The 24,890-nt window shown below is 42.0% G+C and overlaps 1 protein-coding gene and 1 long non-coding RNA gene across 14 annotated transcripts in view; both read left to right on the top strand.

The window, feature by feature from the left end:
• Nucleotides 1-231: 231 nt before the first annotated feature.
• Nucleotides 232-24,890, top strand: part of AMPH (amphiphysin) — a 124,109-nt gene continuing 99,450 nt past the window's right edge. For 3 of the 13 annotated variants that reach the window (XM_038125456.1, XM_038125475.1, XM_038125481.1), the window contains exon 1: nt 241-399. In XM_038125456.1, the coding sequence (XP_037981384.1) occupies nt 331-399 (69 nt within the window). In that variant the 5' untranslated portion in view covers nt 241-330. Of the gene's footprint in view, nt 400-24,890 lie in introns of all 13 variants that reach the window. The other 10 variants (XM_038125436.1, XM_038125446.1, XM_038125466.1 and 7 more) reach the window with 8 other exon arrangements.
• On the top strand, nt 6,008-11,790 carry LOC119696031. The gene is made up of 2 exons (XR_005255483.1): nt 6,008-6,163; nt 6,247-11,790. It is a non-coding gene; the product is annotated as an uncharacterized LOC119696031 (long non-coding RNA).

Here is a 24,890-nt window from a genome sequence, read left to right on the forward strand (position 1 = left end):
TTCTAGAAAGCATCATCCCCATTATCCCTCTGGATATGTTTTATTATTTAGAGGAATTGCCTCATCTCCAGAAGACAACGCTACCCGCCCTGCGGGGTCCCGGCTGCCGCCTCCCCGGGGGGCAGAGGACGGACGAAGGCGGGGGCCCGCGGCTCACCTGAGGCGGCGGCGGTGGCCACGCCTCTCCCTGCTGTGTCTTTAAAGCCCTCCTCCTCTACTCCTCCTCCTCCTCTCCATCCCTCCATTCCTGCCTCGCCGGTGCCGCTCGTAGCTGCCGGGCTCTGCTTCGCCCGCCTTCTCCCCCCACCCTCCCAAGCCCCGCCACCAGCCATGGCTGACATGAAGACCGGCATCTTCGCCAAAAACGTCCAGAAACGCCTCAACCGCGCCCAGGAGAAGGTGCGCTCTGGGGCGGGGGAACTGCTGGGAAGGGGCGGAGGGGGATGAAGAGTGCGGCGGCGGTGTCCGGGGTCCGCGAGAGGATGCGGCTCCTCTCGCCCCCAGCGCTCGCCGCTGCAGCTTCCCCTCTCCCTGCCCGCGGGGGCGCCGGGCGGGGGCCGGGGCCGCCGGCGTTGTTACGTAACTGACCCATTTCACCGCGCCCGCGCTGCCCCGGCCCCCGCCGGCCGCTCGCTCCCCGCGGGGATGCGGCGCTCCGGGCGCTGCCGGCGGCAGCTGCCGCAGGCCCCAAGCGGCCGCTGCTCCCTCGCCCTTGAGGCGGCGCAGGGCTGCCCGCGGGGGTGGCACCGCTCCGCACCCGGCGTGGCCGCGTTGCTGCCCCGGCCCGCGCGGGGAACGCGGGTTCGGTTCGCCTCGCCTCGCCTCAGCGCCCGCCGCCAGCCCTCCTAAGAGGATTGCCTTTCCTTTAATATCCGCGCCGGCTCATCCCCGGCTGCGGCGATCCGCCTTGCTGCAGCCGCGGCGTGACAGACACCGCTGCGTGTGATGACAGGAGCCCGCGGGGGCCGGGGTGCTGGCGCAGCCCGCGCCTTCTTCAGCGGCTGCTGCGGTTTTGGGGAGCTTCTCGGGATGTCATGAGGCTGGTCGAAATGTTCTGCAGCTGACAGCTTGTGCTGCTTAGCAAAGTCGGTAGCGATTCTAGCGTTCTTGTAGTCTAGAAATGAACAACGGGCGAAGTCGGGGAGAATTTGCAGGAGTTCCTGACCAAAGACGAGGGCCTTCTGGGCCACTGTTTGTTTTGTTCATCTTCATTAATGGAAGCTGATAGGTATAAATGGCCCGCACAAATAGCTCCTGTGTAGCTGTTGGGTGTCTCAAAACAGGATCATAGATAGAGATATTAGGCCCAATAGAAAAGCATTTGTGTATGACTATGCACAGCAGCTGTGTCTGCTGTTAGTACAGTTTGCAATAAAGCTGTTGCCAGCATGAATTTTGCAGACGTACTTGTCAGTACATGTTGCAAGTCATCTCTTTTGAGGGTTAATAAAACCTTTATACCCCGCTAGCGCATATCCTGTATTATGCAGCTTAGGGAATAGGGCTCTTGGGAATTAAGAAAGATTATTTTATGAGCATATTTCTTATACTTCACTGCCACACATTGAATTTTGTGGAGCTCCAGTGGCAGAAAAAAAATGCAACAATTAATATGTCTTATACATAATTGCGTTAAAGAATCTAATAGTTGAGGCTGTCACAGACTAGTGATTAATTTTCCCTTTCAAATACTCCTGTCTAGCTCACCAGGTTATAAAGTACTAGACTTTTCAAACCAAAGTCATGATGCGTTTCCATTCTTGCAGGTTTGGACTGTAACTGTTTTCAGGTAAAACACGTAAATCTTCTTTAATAGTTCAAAGAGATCTGATGACTTTATGGTGTGAGTTGAATTGACTTGAGTTCGTAGTTGGAGTCGAAGCCTAAAAATACTGTTTGTTTCCTTGTGTCTTTGTCAGTATGGTTATGATTAACCATCTGGAAAAGCACTGGTGCAAGTTGTAATCACATGTACTGCTTCAAGCTGTGTCTGTTCCAATGGGGGGGGGGGAACCTGTTCACAGAAATGTGTGGGCATACTAGAGAGAACACCTTAATGTGAATAGCTGAGATACCTGTACTTCTCAAAGACTGTTCATGCCCCAGGACAGGTGCCTTGAGTCTGATGGGTGCCTTGGGTGCAAATCAAAGATGCTGTTGGGCTCTGACAGATGGTCTGCTCTACCTCCACTTTGGTGATCATGCTAAAAAATCATGTTAAAAAAGGGGAAATTTGTCTGGTTTGATTTTCATGTATCAGTCAGGCATCTGGCAATTTTGGCTTCCTTATAGTATCTGTGGTGGTAATTTCTTATGTCAGTGGTCTACAAATTGCTTATTTACAGGGTTATTTTCAAGATGTTAGTGGCCTCACACAGTCATAGTACCAGTGATCTGACACAGAGTAGGTCACAGTACCATGTAGCTCTGTATACTTGCCTCCTCCTTTCTGGCCCATGTGTTGTTATTGCATGAGCTGTGCATGTGTACTCTTTCATGTCTATGTTTCTGGTTAGCTTTGAGTTCATGTATGTCTATACAACATAAAATCCTTCATTATTTTTGCTGAAACTTTACCAAAAAAAAGAAAAAGAAAAAAAGAAAAGAAAACAGGCCCCAAATGGGAATGATTGAGTTTTGTTGATTTGTTTTGGTACTTGATGACAACAAGTAAGTTTTGTCTAGGAGCTGAAAATGTATGATTTGTCTGATTCTTGATGGTGTGAGTAGGATGGCATTGTGACAGGTGTGTAATACTGGCTTAAAGAGATTTTAAATACAAAGAGCTCTTTTTATCTTGATGGTTATATTTGATTTGTGTACCTTCAGTTTACTGAATGTGTTCTTATAATCAATGCTTTTATAAAGCATTTTTGCATTACTTTCTATTATTTATTGATGCAACATATGTATTAAAAATATGGTGTGGCTCTAAAACAAAAGACCTTCATTTTGGATTTCAGTAAAGCTTTTGATGCTGTCACAGGGTCCTGTTAGATAAAATGTCCAGCCCACAGTTGGATAAACACATTGTGCAGTGGGTAAGCAACTGTCCCACAGGTTGCTATGAAAGGGTTACAGTCAATGGGGTGACAGTCTGGTGAGCTGTCACTAGTGGGGTTCCTCATGATATCATCCTCAGCCCAGTGCTCTTCAACATCTTCACAAATTACTTGGACACAGGACTATAAGGGATACTAGGCAAGTTTGCAGATGATAGAAAACTGGGAGGAGCTGTTGACTCCCGTTCAGGAAGAGAGGCTCTGAAGAGAGAACTTGACAAATGAGAAGGCTGGGCAATCACCAACCATATGAAGTTCAGAAAGTGCCAGATTCTGCACCTGGGATAGGATAACCCATGGATGCATGGACAGACTGGCGAACAAGAAGCTGGAAAGCAGCCCAGAAGAAAGGGACCTGGGAGTCTGGTCGACAGGAAGTTGAATGTAAGTCAGCAGTGCTCTCACAACCAGGAGGGCCAAGCGTGTCCTGGGTACATCAGGCACAGCATCACCAAACAGGCAAGGGAGGGGATTGTCCCCTTTGTTCTGCACTGCTGCAGCCTCACCTCAAGTCCTGTGTGCAGTTTTGGGTGCCACAATATAAGAAAGATATTAAGCTATTAAAAGAACTCCCTAAAAGAGAGTTAACAAAGGTCATGACGGGCCTTGAGGAGAAGCTTCAAGTATGAGGAGTGGATAAGGTCACTCGGTTTCTTCAGCCTGAAGAAGAGGAGACTGAGGGGAGATCTTATAGTAGTCTACAACTTATTCATGAGGGGCAGAAGGGCAGACACTGATCTTTTCTCTTGTGACCTGTGATAGGACCTGACAGAGTGGCCTGAAGTTGTGTCAGGGGAGGTGTAGGTTGGATATTAGAAAAAGGTTCTTCCCCAGAGGGTGGTGGTTGGACACTGGAGCAGGCTCCCCAAGGAAGCATTTGAAGCACCAAGCCTACGAGTTCAAGAAGTGTTTGGACAATGTTCTTGGGCACGTGGTGTGACTCTTGGGGATGGTCCTTTGCAGACCTGAGAGTTGGACTCAATCCTTGTGGATCTCTTTGAATTCAGTTTATTCTGTGATTCTCTGATTCATTTATGTAAACTATTTTTCTAATAATGCCACCATTATCTTCAGTTCCTTGCTGTCTAGGAGAAATTTTAGTTGTACAGAGTAGGTTGTGTCTGTCTAGTCACTATTTATATGATAAAAGCTAAATAACTGCAAAATCTCATATTGGGCAGATCTCGGTCTTGCATTAGAAGTGTTAATCTGAGAGTTATATGGAAATAATAATTTGCCACTCTATCTTTCACATCATCCAGGTGATGGTGCTTTATGTGGTAGCATATGTGCTCTGGCACCCTGATTTTGAATCAATGAGTGTGCCATCTATTAAAATGCTCTGGTCATCACATTTCTTCAATTACTTTTGCCCCAAAATGCAGGAAGTTGGGCATGCTGAGCTTGTAGCATCTGTTAAATCTGCCAAAAGTCAGCTGAACAAACTGGATTAAAGTTTTAAAAGGACAAGATTGATTTAGGAGACTACATCCCAGCCATAAAAATTAATGAAATGCCAATGTGTTTAAAATGAAACCAGAATAGATATTTTGGTAACCAAGGCTGACTGAGTCAATTCTAAGGACAAGGTTACTTGAATGAAAAGGCTGAATATCCCCAGGTTTCTCTGGAAAATTCCATTTAAGCTGATAACCCAATGTATAACACTAGTTATCTCCTTGTCCTCTCTTCTATAACCCTGTGCTGGTTTGAAAGCAAACCAGCAGTGGATCCCAAGTCAGAAATACAATTTAATAGGAAAATTAAAGAAAATGCAGTAGTACAAAAACTCTAATAGAGTCAGTATACAACCTACACCCTGTTGGTCAGGGTGGTGGTAGTAGTCTGATTAATGGTGGCTGCAGTCCTCCTGGAGTAACAGATGTGGTTGTGTTGAAGCAGTGATCCTGTCGAAGGGTGTAATTTTCCTCCAAAGGTCCAGTGGTGGTGTAGATGGATCTGGTCGTCCTCTGGGAATCCAGTGGGAGACGGCTGACTGTAGTGTTCCAAATCTCAGATTTTATCCAGGTAGAATTGCTCCTCCCCCTGGGTGGAGCATCTCTCAATGGGATGATGCAATTTTATCAGTCATGCAGTGAGATTCAATGGCCCACTAGGAGAAGATGTCCCCCTGGAGGGAGGATGGGTCATGGAAGAGATAAACAACACTGCCCCACCTGATTTTAACAGATAATAATAGAATACATACTTTTGGTTACATCTTGCATTGCAACCTAAGATGAACCCAGCCACTCTAATTGAATAGCATCAAACAGCTGGAAGAGACCTACAATGACACAATGACCATCTAGTCCCACTGCCTAACCATTTCAGAGCTGACCAAAATTAAAGCATGGCTTTAAAGGCTCTGTCCAAATGCCTCTTCAACACTGACAGGCATGACTGCGGGAGGCATCATCTACCTCTCTAGGAAGCCTACTCCATGTTTTGGCCACCCTTGGAGTCATGAAATGTTTCCTCATGTCAAGTGTGAACTTCCTCCGATAGGCACAGCTCGAAGCCATTCCCCATGTGTCCTGGCCCTGGGAGAGAAAGAGGAGCTTAGTACCTCCCTTTCCGCTTCCCTCCTCAGGAAGCTATAGGGAGCAGTGAGGTCACCCCTCAGCCTCCTCCTCTCCAAACCAGACAAGCCCAGTGCCCTCAGCGCTCCCCAGAGCACATTCCTGCCAGCCCCTTCCCCTTCTTTAGTGCCCTTCTCAGGACATGCTCAAGGACCTTCACATCCTTTTTCAATAGTGGGGCCCAGCACTGCACACAGTACTTGAGGTGAGGCTGCACCAGTGCTGAATTCAGCAGCATAATCTCCTCTCTTGGCTGGCTGGTGATGCTGTGTTTGATGCACCCCAGGATGAGGTTTTCTCCCTTGGCTGCCAGGGCACACACACTGCTGATCCCATTGAGCTTCCTGCCAACCCAAACCCCCTTCTGCAGGGCTGCTCTCCAGCCACTCCTCTCCCAGTTCAGACTTGTGTCTGCAATTACTCCATCCAGGTGCAGAATCCAGCATTTGGTTGGTCTTGCTCAGCTTCATGTCCCTGGTGACTGCTCAAGACTCCAATCAATCCAGATCCCTCTGCAAGGTAAAGCCTCTTATCCCATGGGAGAGTCAGTAGCACTTCCCAGTTTGGTATCATCACCTAACTATCTGTGCATTGGACTGCAGCCTCCAGATCACTGATAAAGAGTCTGAACAGAGCTGCCTCTAGACCTGAGCTGCCTCTAGAACCTGAGGAACACCACTGGTAACTGGTCACCAGCCAGATGTCCTGTTTGCTGCAATAATTTGAGCCCTGCTCTTCAACCAACTCATCACCCAGTGCACTGCATACCTGCTCATCCCACTGTTGGAAAACTTGTCTGGAAGGGGGCTTTGAGGGACAGTATCAAAAGCCTTTCTAAACCCCATTAAAACTGGGGGCTTAAATCCAGTGTCTTCACTTCATCCAGGCAGATGACCTTATCGTAGAAGGTTATGGGACTTTCCCTTTGTGAACCCATGTTGTCTGTGTCTGATGACTGCATTGTTTTTCAAATGTCTTTTAATAAAACCCAGCATGATTTTCTCCATAATTTTTTACAGGTACTGAGGTTAGACTAACACGTCTGTAGTTTCCTTGGTCTTCTCTCTTGCCTTTCTTGGAAACTGGTGTAACCTGGGCTAATTTTTAATTGGTGGGGCCTCCTAAGACCTTTTGTAGATGATTGAGAGTAGTCATGTTGTAATGTCTTCTACAGTTACCCACAGTACTCTGGGGTGAATCCTGTCATGTCCAATGGACTTATTAATATTAAGCTGATAATAATTTGTCAGTTAGTCCCCTTCAATTTCAATGTCCATAAATGGAAAGTTGGTGTTCCTGCATTCATTGTCCTCTGAGAATTAGACAACCCAAGGTAGCAACATGGACATTAGTTCCATCGCAGAGACATGAGTGGCCTTTGTCCAAAGAATGCTGCGTGGAGGGGTGATGGCTGGTCTGTGACAAGCAAGGCTGTGCATAGGGGACACCCTCATGTCATAGTGTCATCACCCTGCAGTGCAGCAGTACCTTGGAGGGGCAGGGTAAAAGGGAGCATCCTCCCATGTTCCACTGTCAAGGCTGGCCTGGAGCCAGGCCACAGACATCCAAAAGGAAGTCCTTGAGAAGACAGTGGAATTACTTGAAGGAGGCTAGGGGTGGAAAACTGGAGGCAAGGCCAGCTGCCAGTGGCACTCAGCCTTTGGGAAACAAATGCAAGCCCTTCAGAGGAGAACTGCCAAACCCTGTAGGTGCCTGAAGCTGTCTGGCCTTTTCAGCTGGATAGCACTACTAAGTTCAAGTGAACACCTTCTTGAGGAGCACTGCACAGCTCTGTCCTCAGCCCCTTGTGGAGCCGGGGCAGCTGCTCTAAGAAATAGGATGCAGAGAGGTTGTCAGGGGTCCTAGGACTTTTTAATATCCACTGGTGCCTTGCCAGGATTCTTGACCCTCAGGTTGATCAGGCTGAGGACATTTGGCCACTCTTGGAAGCACCAAGATGGCTCCAGGGAGAATAGGGTTTAGGCATATCCTGGAAGGCATGACCAGGTTGTGGGATGAGGAGTGAGGCCTTGCTCACATGCTAATAGCTGATTACCAGCAATGGCATCAGGAGAGAATTTTCCCTTGGGTCAGATTGGCACTGGTTCATGGGGGAAGGGGGAGAGATGGGGTTGCAGGCTTGCTTCCCCATCCAGACCTGACACTTTTCAGTTTTCTTGCCTGCAACATAAGCACAGGGGAGGCACGAGAGTGCTTTTCATGCATCCCTTCCCTGGCTGGGAAGGACGGCAATGATCAAATTTTGGAAGGCAAGATTGCAATGTGCCCGTCATTGATATGTGTCATACATTGGAAAATACCTCATGATACCACACATATTTTCTTCTGACCTATATGCCTGCTACTGTTTTCTGTAGCTCTGTCATTTGCCTTTTCCAGACTACAAAGGATGTGTTTTCAAGTAAGAAATGCATCAGCCTGCTCCTGGCTACACATGCATTTTGTGTTAGTGCTTGTGAGCATCAGCTCTGAAACAGATGGAGAAAAATAAAAATTGAAATAATATCCTGCTTCCAGTTATAACCTGTGTGTTATGTGTCCTTGAATGTGTTTTTTGGACCTCAAAACCCCCTGATGTGTCAGACACATAACAGTCTCACTATCATTTGACTCAGGGTGAGTGCAGGACAGAGCAGTTGTGCCACCCAGAGCTCTGCATGACAAGGTCTGAGCAGGTCTGAGGGCTCCACCCCAGAGAGCAGCTCTGCAGTGCAGGTCCCAGGTCCACCCAGGAGACAGGGGCAGAGATGGGCACAGCCACAGCAGGGCTCCGGCAGGGACCCATGGCCCTTGGCAGGAGGTGGTGGGGCTGGGGGTCCCAGGGCAGGCCAGTCCCTGCCACTGAGGCCTGTGAGCACCACCCTGTCAGGACCAGACTTCAGTGCTCATGTGCTCTTCTTCAGACACTGGTGGTTGGACACTTTGGAGACAGAGTATTGGGCCAGATGGACCTTCCCTCTGAGGGAGTGCTGCTGTCCTCAGGCTCTTGTGTTTTAGCATGTTTTTGCAAGGGAAAAAGCTCAGACAATTCTAAAAATGAATACAAAGTAAGGAAAAACAATCCACCAGAAGATCAAAAGGTATTGCTCAGCAATTGAGACATTTGCAACCATTTAGATGAGAAGCACATCCTGCACCAGACTGAAGGCTTGATCTTTGAGCCTTGCTGGTGTCAGTGATGTGGTGGTTTGCCATCCTGTGAAAACCTATCTCAGTTGAGCTGAGCTCAGTTGAATGAATTTTAAAAAAACACATGCCAATTGCTTTTTTGCAAATTTGTGCAGATGGTCCCTTTATCTTGAGATGATCCACAGCCCTGACCCTTCTCAGAAGAAATACACCTCCTTCCCACAAGGTGACAGAGCCATTGCCTAGGCTGGGAGATGGTTATGGGTATTCAGTGCCTTCTGCTAGTGCAGGGCTGGGAAGAATTGTCTTCAGAGATTTCCCCAGTGTGTACTGGTCGGGAAAGGAGCAGGTAGGAGAAGATAGATTTGAGTAGAATAAAATAGTTCAATTTAAACAGACCTACAATAATCATCCAGTCCCACTACCTGACCACTTCAGGGCTGACCAAAAGTGAAAGCATGGCCTTAAGGGCACTGTCCAAATGCCTTTTCAACACTCATAGACATGGATTTATTGACCATTTCTCCAAGAGGTCTCTTCCAGGGTTTGACACCGTCTCATAATAAACCCAGCCAGCGCTGTCACAACATTTCTGCAACTCTGTTTCAGTAGGGTTTGTTCCTGGGCATTTCTTGTGTAGTTTCTGCAAATCAAGTTAATGTGTTTTTGATGTTTACATTCTAAGTCAATAATATATGTGGTTTCATCTGAAACTTAAACCAGTGCATACTCCAGTTTATGGGAACTTTGGAGGCATTACAAGGGTTGTAAAGGAGGAGATTCTAGGAAGGAAACAGTAAACTTCCATCTGGAAGGGATTTTTGTGATTCTGTACAAGTCCTGTTCTGTAACAACATCTGCTCTGAGGCAGGAGACAAGTATGTGGAAGAATATTATTGTGAAAGGCATGTTACATCTATTATAGCTGTGCTGACCTGCTTACAATGTGATGACATGGTTCTAGCAGCCTCAGGTTCATAATAGCAATCTACTGTCTAATGGTTTAAAATGTTGGCCACACAGATATTATAAAATGTATTGTACTGAAGTCATTACAGTATTATGACTGGTCTTGACATTTGGGGCTCTGCTGGCACAAGCACACACAATGATGATGCAACTCCACCTCTGAAGAGCTAATTCCTAATCTCTGAGTTTATAAACAAAACCAATAAAAAGTCACTAATTTCTCATCTGGATAGTATGGTCTAAACTATATAGATGATATTTTTCTACCTTCAGGTTCAAGTATAATGAAAACTTGAATTTCCTTTTTTAAAAGTTCTCTCTTTTTTTAATAGAAATTATAGAAAAAATGGAGTACAAGTGGTCACCTGGCCCATCCTACTAAACAAAAGTGGAATCAACTGTACTTAAAATTATTCCTCAGGAATGATTTGCTTGCCAGCCTTTTTAAGTTTGTAATGAGAGATTTTGCAGGTTCCCTAAATTGATCTGTACCTTTGCTTAGGCACCTCCAGTCAGAAAGTTCTCTTCTCATAGAATGCAAATGTCTTTTTTTTGCAGTTCAAGCTTCCTTGTTGTAAACAAATGTGTTGTTTCTTCTTGCCTCAAAATTTAGAAGTGTTTTTCATCTTTTGTCAGCATTCCCTCTGATCTAACTGGAGTTATCACATGACTCTTTCAATCAGATGAAACAGTAGCTCTTAATAAAATATTGATTGCTTTCACTTGTTTTAGTTTCTAATGTACAGGTTAAAAGACAGAGGTAAATTTTGGTTGTCTGGGTGAGAAGCATGGAAGAAAAGGGAAAGAAAACCTAAGGTACCTTCCTGTTACGTTCTCGTATGATATTTTCCCTACTTTGTTATCTTTGTAATCTGTTTCTCCTTTCCCAGTTTCCCCCATATATGTAGTATTAACCACGATCCTGTAAGTTGTCACATAATGCACTCTTTCTCATTGTCACTTAGTTTCCACAAGACAAGGAAGTGCTGTTTCTTAAGTGTTAAGGGGGTCCCCAGCTCTGTGTTCATTGGCCAAAGCATTATTAGTATCAAGGTGGCCTCATCTTCTGTTTTTGCTTGACAATTTCATCTTTTATCTCTTATTCTTTCCCATTTCCTTTTTAGTTCTTTAGCAGGGGTCCCTTCCTCTACTGTTCTCTCTACGCTTTACTTAAATCCTCTCTTAAAATTAAAGTAAATTTTTAAAAAATCTACTAAATTGTTGGGTTTGTTTCTGGACTGCCTTCTTCACTACATCTCGCCCGTCTAGCAGATCATCTATTTGGCATTGTTATATTATCTAAGACTTAATGTTTCTGACAAGGACTGCCCCATGGTAGCTGTCAGTGGTCTGCAGACACTGCACAGTGCATGCCACCTTTCTGTTGCGACACTATTAAGAGTGAGACCATATTGGCACATAGAGGAGAAATGCTGAGGTGGTGATAACCTGTGTATCTGGGAATTGCTGGAATTTCTGGTCTGGATTGATCACCAGTGCCTGCATTTTAGGATGTGCTCTGAACTCTAGTGCAACCAGTTGTTGTAGATGGCAAAGGGTGAGAGAGCAGTAGATGAGTGCAGGAAAGGAGAATACGAGTTGCTTTTCACCTCAGTGGCCCAAGTTTTATTCACTGGCTAGGAGGAACAGTGAAGAAAACTGGCCAGCATCTGTCATAGCAGGATATTTCAGCTGAGATAAATGGCAGAGAAAAGCAGTCTAGGTACAAGGTGGGGGTGAGCATGGAGGGGAGAGCAGCATGCCTATGCTCACCTTTCCTGCAACACACCTGTCCAGGCTGTGGGGAGTGTCTCTAAATGGCTTGTCAAGCCAGTGTGGGATGATGGACAGTATACTGACCTTGGGAGAAAACAAAAATAAAGGGTGGAAAAGGCCCTTTAATACAGTTTTTGCAGTTGCCTATATGAATAGGATTGTAGCTCCCTGAACTCACCTGAAGATGCCAGGGGGATTTTTCACTTGCCTAAAATATACACAGGGGGATTCACACCCCCCCCACCCAAACCCTGATCAGCCAGCAGTTACTGCCTGCCATGCCAGTACTCTCACTTGCCTCAGAGATTGCACTATGCAGGGAGAAGGGGTAGAAGAAGGTGGCTGTGCTGCTTTAATACAGAGGGCATTTTCGCTAGGGAGCAGTTGCTTGGTTTAGTTCATTGGGCTCTGCTGCAAACTCAGCTGCTAGGAGCCTCCAATCCAGAGTGTTTCAAGTGCTGGGTCACTCTTCCTTAAATGTTCTGTGGCATCAGCATCAATGCTGTGTGACACTGAATCTTTGCTGTTCTTGAACACAAAATCATTTATTCCAGACTTAATGACTAGTTAGTCAGTAGTTGTCAGAGTGATAAACCAATGTCCAACTCGGGAAAGCAACTGTGTCATGTTTGGTCATGTTGAGTCTCTGCTAATTGGAGTTAATCTGTTTAAGAGGGCACGATAAAAATTAGTTTGCTATAAAGACACATGGAACACATTTCTGCTTGTGCTATGAGAAAGCTAAGAAGAAAATACCCTGTTCCTTTTCCTGGTGGCTCTACCTTTCTTTCTCAATAACTATTGAGAAAGTTGTCTCAATAACTATTCTTCATGATTTGTACGACATTAGCACATGTGAGATTCTGCAGAATTGGGGACAAATAAATTACAAGTGAATAATGGTGTGGACAAGCACTTAGTTGGTCAAGTTCTGTATAGACAATTTCTCAGAATGTTGATAGGGTAGTGGGAATGCTCAGAGGCCTTTCAGTGGGCAGGGTCACAAAGTGAGGGACTTTAAGTCAGTCCCTGACATAAGTCAGGGACTGCACCACACTTCAAGGCTCTGGGCTCAAACTCCCAGTGCCCTGCTACTACTACTTATTGTTGTGCCTTCTTTTTCTTACCACTTCTTTTCTGACAAAAAGCTCCTGCTTATCCCCAGATAAGATCCTCTGCTTTGTTCTCCCTGTTTCTGTAGCAGATTAATTCCTTTGATGCTCCCTTGAAGTCTCAGCTTTCTCACTTTCTAACTCCACTTCTTTGTACCCACAACATTGCTAAATCTGTGATTTCTACTGACACAGAGGCCAATGCTACAGTCTATGAACTGCAGTCTATCCTCTTTATCTATGATATGAAAGAGGAGAATGTGTACACATGAGCCTGCACATGCTTGAAAGACACTGACTACCCTGATTTTCCCAGGATAAATTGAAAAACATGCTAGGAGTTAGGCTGATATTTTTAATGAAGTAGAGGTTTGAGAAAATAAAAGTCGCTATAGAACACAGGTAATCTGAATTTTCTTTCTAGATTGTGATCATTGGTAAGCATTTAGTTGTATCTTTACAGAAGTATACGGGGTTAGCAGTATGTAGCAGAGGTAGGTGGTGGTCTGTAATGCCATGAGAAAGTTATTTATACTGATGATTCATGCTTTATGGCTCACCAAAGCCCAGTTAAAGGACCCACATGTACAAGTGTTAATACATATTTAGCATGAAGTAGAAGGAGAGGGAACACTGCATACATAGAAGAAGCTTGATTAAATGTAGGCAGTCTATTTCCTGTGAAGAATAACCAGTCTTTTGAGATCTGAAAAATTACCCTGATTTTTCACATGAAATACATGTATTAGTTTTTAGATCCAGGAAAATGTTTTAAGACTTATTTGCATAAGGAAATAAATTAATATATTATATTCCTTTTAAACCTGCACAGATCTGTGTGTGGATGCTGTTGCTTATATTTAAACAAGGCTTCCTGTTGTTCAACTTGCTATTGTAACCTAAATCCTTGTTAGTTTTTGTGGGTGTTATCTTTTCACACTGATAAAGCCACACTCTGCAGTTTGAATGAACTTTTTAAGTACAGAAGAGACACTGCTGAAATGGATCTGGAGAGTGAAATATTTTTTTCAAAATAATGTTGCCAGTAATTTTAACTATAGGACAAATTTTAGTCTTGTAAAAATCATAAGGAGTGGTTAATGAGGGTCGTCAGAAGGGAAATAATTTAATTGATTGCCTCACGTTTTTCAAATCTGTACTAACAAGATTCTTATCACAGGGAAGACAGAGGCTGTGGATGAAAGGCAGAACACAGAGGAAACAGAAGCAAAAGTTCATAGGTATACTGAGGCCTAAAGAGAGGCACAAGAGCATGGCTCAGTCTAGAGGCAAATTGGTCTGGGGCAGGCTCAGGGCAGGCATTCCCATGGTTTATCTTGCTCAGGAGAGAAACTCATTGGGAGAAAAGTGCACAGTAGTAACTTAAGACAGGCAGAGGATGGCTGGCTGCTGCTACCACAGCATGGTCACTGCAGGACACATTCAGGAAATGGTAAAGGAGTGGATTCATACTATGTGAAGCTGTGAGTGGAAAACAAGCATAACAGAATAAGGTAATGTCCATGGTTAGCTGAAGGTCAAAAACAAGCAGTGCTTTTGGAGATGCGATATGAATTGGAAACATGGAATTTGGATTTAAAGAAATGTGGAAATCTAACCGTGCAAGGAAATTTCTTTGATTTTAAAAAATAGCACAGACCTCCTTCTCTATTCTTTAATGGCTTCTGGATTAATTAGTAAAGAAATGAATATACTCCTTGTAATGCGACAGTCTTGCAAACTGCCAAAATGTGATTTTATTGATAGTACATCTCTAAACATTGTTCTGTTTAATTCTCAGCAAAAAATGTGCAGGCAGAGTTAGTATCAGGAAAGTTGTATCTTCATGTTTGTTAAACTTCCCTTTTCCTTCTTTATATCTCTCTCTCTCTTCTTCTGTCATCCTTTCCTTACTACTTGCTCTTTCCCTTTCTCCTGTACATCTCACCAAACAAGTTGCTGCAGACATAACCACCAAAGCCATTTAGAAAATTATTTGACTTCTATTACTTGATAGGTGAGCCCAGTTGCACACTTCAGATTGTTTAAAAATCAGTACTGAGCCTCCAAACGTTGTAGGCGATGAAAGAATACTGAATGTTCATTTTGTTTTATTTGTCTCCTGTTGTGCATGAGAGGAGGGACAGATGGTGCTGCTGGAACAGGACTCCATTCCCTCAGGGTCAGCAGGGCTGACCAAGGTCCTCCCTGTGTGGGGGGGAAAGCTGGGAATAAAGTGACAGCACCTCACACAGGCCGTGCTGAGTATCTGGAGAAAAACTAAAAGACGGGGAGGGTGAAATGGAGAGCCAAGTTGCCGAGTAATTAAGACAGTAATTAGGCACTCTGAGAACTGCAAATGTGCAAGCTGAATGAGCCTGCAATGGGCTACGTTCATAAGCTTTGTTTTTATCAGGAACTCCAACTGAGTTCACAGGAACTCCACCCAACTTGTAGCCTTAGGGTTAAGCCCAGCAGTGCTGTCACTCCAGATTCAGTGAAGTCAAGGTGCTGTTTGTACCCCAGGGCTTTTCAACTTACTCCTGCTCCCTATTGTACTAAAAAAAAAAAAATCCCTCATATGAGATTTGTGCTTCCAGGATCTAAAAAGCCTGTTTCAGAGAAGATGAACTTCACTGATATTTTGCAGAGCTGAACAGGATTTTATTCTTAATACCACCCTGGCAATATGTTTTCCTGTAGTACCAATCCAAGAACATAGTTGTTGTAAGCATAGTGCCACCATCTCTTATGTAAAGTTTCATATTAGGGTAAAAATAAACAGTAATTCAGAAGCTGGCTGAGAATCTACTCTGATTTGACAGTCAAGCTGAGAAGGAAATCAGGAAGAAATTCAGGCAACCCTTAGATGGCAAACACACACATGCCATTTGAATGGCATCTTAACTCCTAAAAAAGTCACTTCTCCAAAAGTCATGACTTAGCACTTTCTGAAGGGAGATGGAGAGGAACAAGCTCCATCAAATATGGTTCAGATATGAACTGAAAAATATTTTGGATCAAGAACACATGTTTACAGACTGCAGGACAAATGCAAACTTGAGTACAGTATATTTTTCTCAGCGTTTCAACTCAGATCATGCTGTTTTCTACAGTGAGGGCTGTTTTCTGTAGGCAGTGTTTATCTGGAAAAAAAAAATTTAAAAGTATACACCACAAAAAATGATATTTTAAAAGAGGGACTGTGCAGTATTGAGATTGCTAAGTCACTTCTCTGAAGGCCCTGTTTTTGTGAGCAATAAATAATTTTTTTCCCCTCTAGTATCCCATTTCCAGTTTGTCTCAAAGTACTTACACTAATATTGTTGTGCTAATGCCCGTCAGTAGCCCATCCTACCAAAGGCTTATCATGAAGTATGTGATTAATACTGGTGTTGGATTGCTCAGGAACATCTGTTATCAGAAGTGTCAGTAGGATTCGAAATAGTCATATCAACCTGACTCAGACTTTTCCCTTCTCTGACTCAAAGAAGGATATTTTTTGCACTCTTTTATACAGAAAAATTCCTTGCTTGCATATAAGCAGTCACCAATCAAGCAAATTTTGTTACATATTAATGCATCTTGGAATTTTTTGCACATTGAATGGATCTAAAAAAGAAGGCAGTGTGAAGTCAGTCTCAAATGCCAAGCACTTGCTATTCCTCCTCTCTCACTCTGAAGCACTGGGTGTTTTCAGTTCTTCAGAGGGGATGTTATCATTACATGTTGAACAAAAAAAAAAGCCAAGATCACCTCTGATAGATTGTGATGGATCTCTGTCTTTTTTTTGTTAAGTCTTGTGAAAAAAAGTGAAAATAGCAAAAAGTGTCACAAACTCATTTCCACCCTAAGATATGTATACCATCACATACCAACAGGTTATGTCTACATCTAAACCAGCTTTAGCTATACCAGTAGTGAACAGGATGTTTCCAATCACACCAGAATTACTTGCTGTACTAATAGAAGTGTTAAAAATACAGTAAGTTTCGTCCAAAGTTTTTAGCTCTAGGACTTTCAACAGAGCTCAGTTCTCACTGCCTTTCTCATTGAATTTCAAGTTGTTGGTGAGTCAGTTCCTTATTCATGAACATGCCTTTCTGTGCTGCTAGCACCTATTCAATTGTGATTTGGAGAGTTTCCACATTATAGCCTTCAGTTATCTAGAAATCATGACTCTGGGGAGACGCAAAGAGTACAGGTTTAGGTTACTCAGGGAAAGCATGCTCTGTTGTCTGCATCTTATCTCCATCCAGTGTCTCCCCTAGTGAAACAGGGGTTCTTCAAGCCTTCATTTGGTGGAGGGTCCCATGAAGGATGGAAAGTACCATGCCTGAGCAGGTGTATATCTCTGTGCACTGCAGAAGAGTGGGTTACACTTGTGTTCACCCAGATCTGTGCCCTGGACGCACTTAGTCTGGTCCTTATGGTATTAGCAAAGTAAGTTGTTGAGAGCACATAATTTTCCTATCCCTAACCTAATGCTTTTGTGCACCAAGACTTTAGGGCCAGTCTAGTTTGATGCATTACAACAACATTGGTAACAGTTACAAATCAGGGACACGTAAAAGTTGTACACTTGATACTGACACATGATCAGACTGTGCATCTGTTGAAGTGAAAGAGAGTAGTCACTGGAATCATAGGGAAACTAACCGAACACTGCTCTGCCAAGGGATGCTGGTTGCAATGGGAAGCTGTTAGACAAACGATATATGGTTAAGATAAAAAGCCATTAGGTAAGTTCCCTGCTTTTACATTTGCTTGAGGTTCTTTCTGTCCTGGATAGGACACAGATAGACTTTTCTTTGTAGGTCATCCCACAATAAAATACAACTCCTATCAAAAGTTTTAGTAAAACATTTCACATCCTCTACAATGACCTTTTCCATATTACTTAGGTATTATGATTTAAAAAAAAGTCTTTCACATAATTTTTTGCCAATGTGGAGAGTAAGCGCACACATATTTCGTATAAATTGAACCCAAACAGATGGCTGGATAGCTGTTTGATGCTATGAGAATTAAAGAACTCAGCCTTAAAGCATTTATACTTTATTACACAATGAAGAACCTGTGTATGATACCCACAAGATACTACTGATACAGGACTAAAGTGACAGAATGGTTAACAAGGGCTAGTGCCTCCATATGATAATTTTATTTTTAGTGGGGTTACCTGCTTAAAATTAAAGGGCAAGTGTCTTAGTGTCTTTCACATGCTAAAAAATAAGGAAGAGAGAACTGGTGGTTCAAATATGTATAAAAATGAACACTGATGTGTTTGACATAAAATATTTTATAGCTGTATTAGAAGAAAAATCCAAAATTGTTAAGATTTACAATTAGTGTGTCATATTTTTCAGAAGAGTATGTCTATTGTAGAATATCAAACCCAGTTACTCTTTATGTTATGTAAACCTGAGCTATACTAAAGAGCATAATGATTTCAAAATCTTTTTTTTTTCCCTAAACCTAGATATGTGAGTGTGTATTGTTGCTTGGTCCATAATATCTGGAGTAGCTAATTTTACCAGAGACATGAGAAAATGCCTGTACTCTCATCTTGGAATCTGACTGGTCTTTTGGTCTCTGACAAACATAGGAGTGATAGCGCTCTTCCTTCCTCACCCCTCAAAAGAAAAGGCAGTGGTTGATTTGTATTTGATAAATCTTGGGGATGATCCTTCATTGATTTGTGTGCTGGTGATTCATACTTATACTGAGAGATATTTTTATTCTATCAGTGATCTTATGGAGATATAGGGAACTATGGAGATTATTCCCATACATATAGTAGGAAGAAATGTGCAAAAAACAGTGTCAACCAGCTTTCCACTAAGGCTCTATTTATTCCATTTGCCTTTTTTAATGTTTTAAGTTGTTTCAATACAAAACCTTTTTATTTTTAAAGAATTCAAATCAGAGCCACCTATTAAGAAATGTCAATTACATCCATCATAATATTTTAGGATTTATCCCTATTGCAAATTGTGATGAACTTGATATCAAATTGCTATAGTAGTAACATACTGCTTTTAAAGACATGATTCTACTCACGCCAGTTTTATTTGTAGCGGGGTGAGGCTCTGCAGATTAAATATAATCCAGTTCACTGCGCTAACACAAGATTTAATGCTACATATACACTCTATACTGGCTCTGCATGGGCCTGGATTTAAATTGTCACTCATTGCATGGTTTTCTGAAAATCACACTTGTGAAAATCACACTTATAGGTGTTGTAGTGTGTATATATGTATTCTGAGGTGAGAGGAATTTTTACTCTAAAGATGTAAGAAGACATTGTGGCATCGTAAGCAGTTATAAGCTGGGGTTTCTCGTTGCTTTGAGAGAGTTTGCCTGCTATGCTGGCAGCAAATCTATTCTGGGATCATAAATTTCTTGGTTGACCTTCTCTGTTTCACCTACCCATGGCCTGCATAAATCAATATTTTTAATTTGCTGATACTTTGAATTTTGTAGCTAATTATAACTCCTTCAGCAGATTTGAGTAAAGCTGCAAACTACTGCATCCACTTGAGGGGAGATGCCTGCCACTAGGGGTTCACTTGTTCAAGCCTTTTTCTTGCTCCCCTTACAACAACCACCTTTGCACACATACAGAAGGCTTTATAGATCAGTCTAGGGCTGTCTGTCACTGGTTTTAATCTCACTAATTTTTCCTTGTCTGTTTGTACCATGCAGTTTGATTGCTCCCTTTCCTTCTAGTGCACATCAACACCTTACTTTATCTGTTCAACTTCCCTTGAGTCATGGCTGAATGTGTGCAATATGTAGGCTAGACCCAAACAGCCTAAAAGACTGGTAAAAGTCTTTCTTCCTCTCCTTTGCTTTTTTCCAGGATAAATGTAAACTGTTTATGTTGATTTGTTCAATTAAAAACAATAGAAAACCCACAAAACCTCCCAGCATTGTCACAAGATTCAATAAAGTACAGTGTACCAGGCTGTTGTTGTCATATTTGAGGGGGAAAAAAACTAATGTTGGAGTTTTTAATATTACAAAATAAAATTACCTTACATGGGCTTTTTAAAAATTAGAGCAATTAGTTTCTTCTCCTTTCTCCTTGATGAGCATTTCTCAGTGCATTCCTCAATCACTGTACAGTCCCCATTCCAATTCCTGCCTCTTCCTCTTATTTTTTATCCTTTTTATCCTCTTATTTTTTTATCCTTTATTTCAAAACAGAGTAGTATGTAGAATAAAGTATGTTGGATGAGATCAGTGGATGGTGACTCATCCACCTCCAACTCAGAGTAGGGGCAATCTCAGAGCTTGGGTAGGTTGCTAACAGCTGTGTCCAGTTGTGTCTTCACTATCTCCAAGGTTGGAGGTTGCCCAGCCTCCCTGAGGAGTCTGTTGCAACATTCCATCATCTCATGGTGATTTGTTTTATCCCCTCATATCTGCTCAAAATTTCCTTTGTTGCAGCTTATGACTGTTGCTCTATCCCCTGGCTAGTAGGTATTTGAAAATAGAAAGCAGGTTTCCTTCCCTTATCTTTGTCTTTTCCTGGCTGAAGAAGCCCACCTCCCTTCCCATGCCCAATGCTGTGCTCCAGCCTACTGAGCATTTCAGTGGTCTTCTGCTGGCTTCCTTCTAGTTTTCCCATGTCTTTCTTTCACTGGGTAACCCAGAAGTGGAAGCAACAGTACTCTCAGTTCAAGCTCATTAAGTCCAAACAGCGAAGGGGAACTGTTGGCATTGACTTATGTCTACACTGTAGTTCTGAGTTTCATCCTTGCAAGGGAGCACATGATTCTCAGGGCATGATCCTCAGCAGTGGAGAACAGCAGCAGTTTTCCTTGGTTGGAAGAACTTAGAGAAAGGAGAGACAAATATGAAGGAGGGAAAAAGTTACTGGGTACTTCAGTACCTCTTTGTCTTTCATTGTTTTCAGGCTGACTTATTGAGAAAGATCCCTGAAATGCCTACATGAAATTCAGGGTCTGTGCTGCCCCTTTGCCAGCTTTTGGCTCAGGTATGCCAGTTGTCTGGAATAATTTTGAAACAACAGAAATTAATTCAGCTGTCACTCTTTGTGGGTTTGTCTATTTTTTTGTTGTTGTTCTTTTATTTTCTGTTGGGTTTTTTGTTGGGCTGTTTGTTTGTTTGCTTGTTTTTTAACATGTCAGTTCATCTCAACAACAGCTTTTGCTTAATCAAGGCCTGAGTTGCTTCTTTATTAATGGCTTCATGAACAGTTCTGTCGAGAGGCAAGGCAGTAGCAACGCCTCTGTGGAGAAGGTCAGGATTCAGACCCAGATCCTCTTATTAGTCAGCCTGCAGGGCAAATTAGTAGAGGGACCATATGGGGTGGATCAGTAAATACTGGAACCCCGCTTTGCACACTGACTAAGTGTCCTGGTTTAGGGCAAATTTGTGAGAAAACAACGATACGAGCATCACAAGTCCCTCCAGGACATAAGGAAAACTTAGGAATTACTTCAAGGTATTTGCAGCACCTATCAACTCTCCAATGTCTATGGTCTCATGAGGTTTCTGGAGAGTCCAAAAACAAGAGGTAATGTCCTTGCACATATAATATACCAGGTGGAAATATTATTGTTTCCCACGGCAGGGAGAAAAGGCTCTCCTTACATACACTTCTTTTCCACAAAGACATACTTTATGTGGAGAGCTAGAGATATTTTACATTTTATTTGAAATTTCCTGAAAGCATTTACTGTGTGGGAGTAATTTTAGGCTAGATTTTTTTTTCTATGTGTACTGTATGGCTGATTGATAACTGTAAGTTGTATTGATGTATTCAGTTCAGGAGCACATACTTTGCTTCCTGGGAACTCTGGACCCAGAAAGATTGTTTCTTTAGATCTTGCCCTTACCTGCTATGATGCTAGATTTCTGCTATGGAAATGTTTCCTTTGTATGTTATATATCAAAATTGATAATTTGAAGGTAACATGGTGAAACCTGGTGTGAAAATACAGGGATATATTCTCAGATGCTGAAAGCTTATGTCAGCCTGGTGGCTTCATTGGCTTTAGGCTGGTTATCTTACACAGGTGAAAACCTGGCTGACTGCTGGTGACTTTACCTACAGGTAGTGTAATGTTCTTGCTGCAGCAGTTTCTGTGCCCTGGGAGAGTCCCACAGACATGTGGAGCCTTGTTGTAGCTACCACTGCTTGCATTATTTTCATCTTACCCATGTGGGCTCTGGGCCATCTCTTCACTGGCTTCTTTGTTGACAAGGCATTTACAACATTTAATGCAGTTGCCATGGTACTTGATACATGGCTGATTATATTTTATAATATGGCAGTGGACTGCATGTAACTTCAGCTGTCTAAGGAGGGAGTGTTACCTCAAATTGTCATTCAGAGGAGTCTAGCTGCTATTGATATACCTGCAGCCTCTTATAGAGGAGTCTTCTCTGGAAAGGGCCATTCTCAGGAAGGGCTCCAGTCCATGATCAAGGATGAATCTGAGGCAGCAAACATTCATATTGGTCTGGTTTCTTATATGGATCCCAAGCATAGCCTTAATAAGGTGTGCTTTGCTTCAAATTAGAAATAATAAATCAAAATACTAAAAAAACCCAAAACTATCTATGCTGACATCCGATGAGTTTAAAGCTAAGTGCAAACCAAAGAGTTTGGCTGAACCAAGACTTTATGGCTCACAATACCTGTGTCTTTAAGAGGCTCTTGATGCCAGAGCAAACACATGCCAAGGGCATTAGAAGGCTTGTAGTTTCCCTTTCACTTTTCCCTTTTGACAGATAGTATGACTTCATGTTTAATAAGCTTTGATATATTTTTAACTATTTACATGTCTAGATTTTTAATATATTCATGCTTTTGCAGTATATTTTGCTCTCAGTTCTATTTTACTTTTCTTTCAGTTTACTTTATTCTCCTGACCAAACAGATACTCTAAAGCACATGACAGACTTTTTTACTGACTTTGCAAGCAGCACGTACTTTGCAATTTCTGTTCTTTTTTTTAGTGTTTAATATGCAGTTAACATATTGAATGGCAAAATGGAGACCAACTGTAAATCTACTGGTAAAGCTCTCTTCTGCTGCATCATAGAGAGATCTGGAGATCTGCATTTAAGTTGTCTGTGGCATCCTTTCACCTTCAGGATGTTAGCAAATGAAATGTGGCTGTACATTATCTTTGAAATGGTTTCAAAGATTTGTTAAAACTGGAATATCTTGAAATATTAAGAGCATGCAATATATGTTTTTGTCCCTTTGATCAAAGCATAAAAGAGTACATAGTATATAACTGTTTTTTCTTGGGCATGTCATATTTATCTTACATTTTTTCTCCACCCTCAAAATACATGGGGATGGGAAAGAGTGGGCATGAGACCCTTAAGGCTTGGGCATCTCAAAAAACAGTGGTTTTTATTCCTCTTTTGAGTAACGCCGTCAATCCTTTGGTGAAGTTTCATATGAAAAGCTCAGGTTGATTCCAGTGACAATCAAAAAATGCCTTTGATATTGTGTGCTTGCATGCATTTTTCATTAGGGGTCAATGTTTTTCTCCGCGGACAGAACAAAAGAGGCAATAGAAAATTGTTAACCCTACACAGCTCACATGGTAAAAAGCTAGTGTCAGCAATTTTGCCCTTACAGGGCAGACATGTCAGGAAGTCTTTAGATGTCACCAACTTTTAAAAGACTTCCATCTTTGTTACCACTTTCCCCCTCCAATTCCAAATGCTGTTTTTCTAGCATTCTGCAGGTCATCTTTTGAGATGTGCAAAAAATTTTTGTTTTTAATTGCAGTTTCAAATCACAGCACAGTGACAAAGTAAATTGAATATTCTACAAGTAGTTTTTGTGGTATATGTTGTGAGGAGTACAAAATTATTATGGATAGTACACCTTTTCCCACTGAAACTTTTCTAAGTTGAGAACAAACTGTGTTTTCAACTGAAAAGGTCCCCTTAATGCATAAAGCATTGAGAATACTTTCTTCAATTAATTTGTCCTGAAATTATATTCATTACTATTAATATAATAGTAATATATATAGTAATATATACTGTATAATATATACAGTAATATAATAGTAATATATACTGTCCTGAAATTATATTCTTTATAGTATTAATTCACAGCAAAATCAACAAACTAATTTTACTTCTCACTGTTCTGTGAGCCTTACCCTAGCCCTTATTTAAAAAGCCTGAGTCTCCAGCATAAAGTCAGGTATTTAATTTTTCTAACTTTAATTAAACATTTCTACTGGAAGTTAATTTTCCATTAAACTTCTATGCATTAAAAAAAAATACTTCAGCAGCATAATTTACGTAAGTCCAGAATAACATCTATTTTCAAAACTAATATAAATATTATTTTCCCCTTTTAAGTCAGAAAGTTTCCGGTAAAGGCTGCGGATCTTTTCAAGTAATAGATATTGTTAGGTAAGTAGTAAATGCTCAACAAAGGCCTACTTCAAAATATAGGTAGCTCTCCTTTCTTTGCTGTCTTATGTAATTTTGTGAAACAAGGTCTGCCTTTCTCCCTCTATTGATTATTTGTCTTACATTAAAAAAAAAATAAAATTCTATGTTTCCTTTGCAATTTGGTTCGCTCCTCAGACTTTACTGTTGTCTGACACTTCCAATGAAACTTCAGAGTGCTTGGCTTAGGAAAGGGTTCTGAGTAGTGTTCAGGCAGGAGACTTGCCCATCACAGCTGCCCTATAGAGGAATCCAGGTACAACTTTGAGGGAAGTTAATAAAAAAATGTAGATATGAATAGGGAGTTTAAAGCAGGAAAAAAAAAAAAGATTACCAAGTGCTGATTAACCAAATGCAACATTATGAATCAAACAAAGGTTTTAATGTATGCTGGGCTGGATGGCATATAGCTTAGATATGGTATATAGTATCTTGAGCAAATACACATGCTTCTTCTAGAGCACTTTTGGCATGAATACTCAGAAGATGACTTTACATCACTTCAAGTTATGAGTTACAAGGGATAGGTGGGGTGGTATGAAGGAACAGAGTCTGAATATCACTTCAGTATCTTTGAAAGCCACCTGTGTATAGAAGTATTGAACATATCTCAAAACAACTGACCAAAAATTTGTGTTTGTTGTGAATACAAAAGCTCAATGAAAAAAACAATATTTACATCCTTTACCTGTGAAATGGAGGCCTAAAAGAATGAGTGTTGGTTACTGAACTGTAAAGAAAACATCGGCTGCATTACAGGGAGAAGGGTA

Source organism: Motacilla alba, chromosome 2 (genome assembly GCF_015832195.1).
Source record: "Motacilla alba alba isolate MOTALB_02 chromosome 2, Motacilla_alba_V1.0_pri, whole genome shotgun sequence".
NCBI classification, from domain to species: Eukaryota; Metazoa; Chordata; class Aves; order Passeriformes; family Motacillidae; genus Motacilla; species Motacilla alba.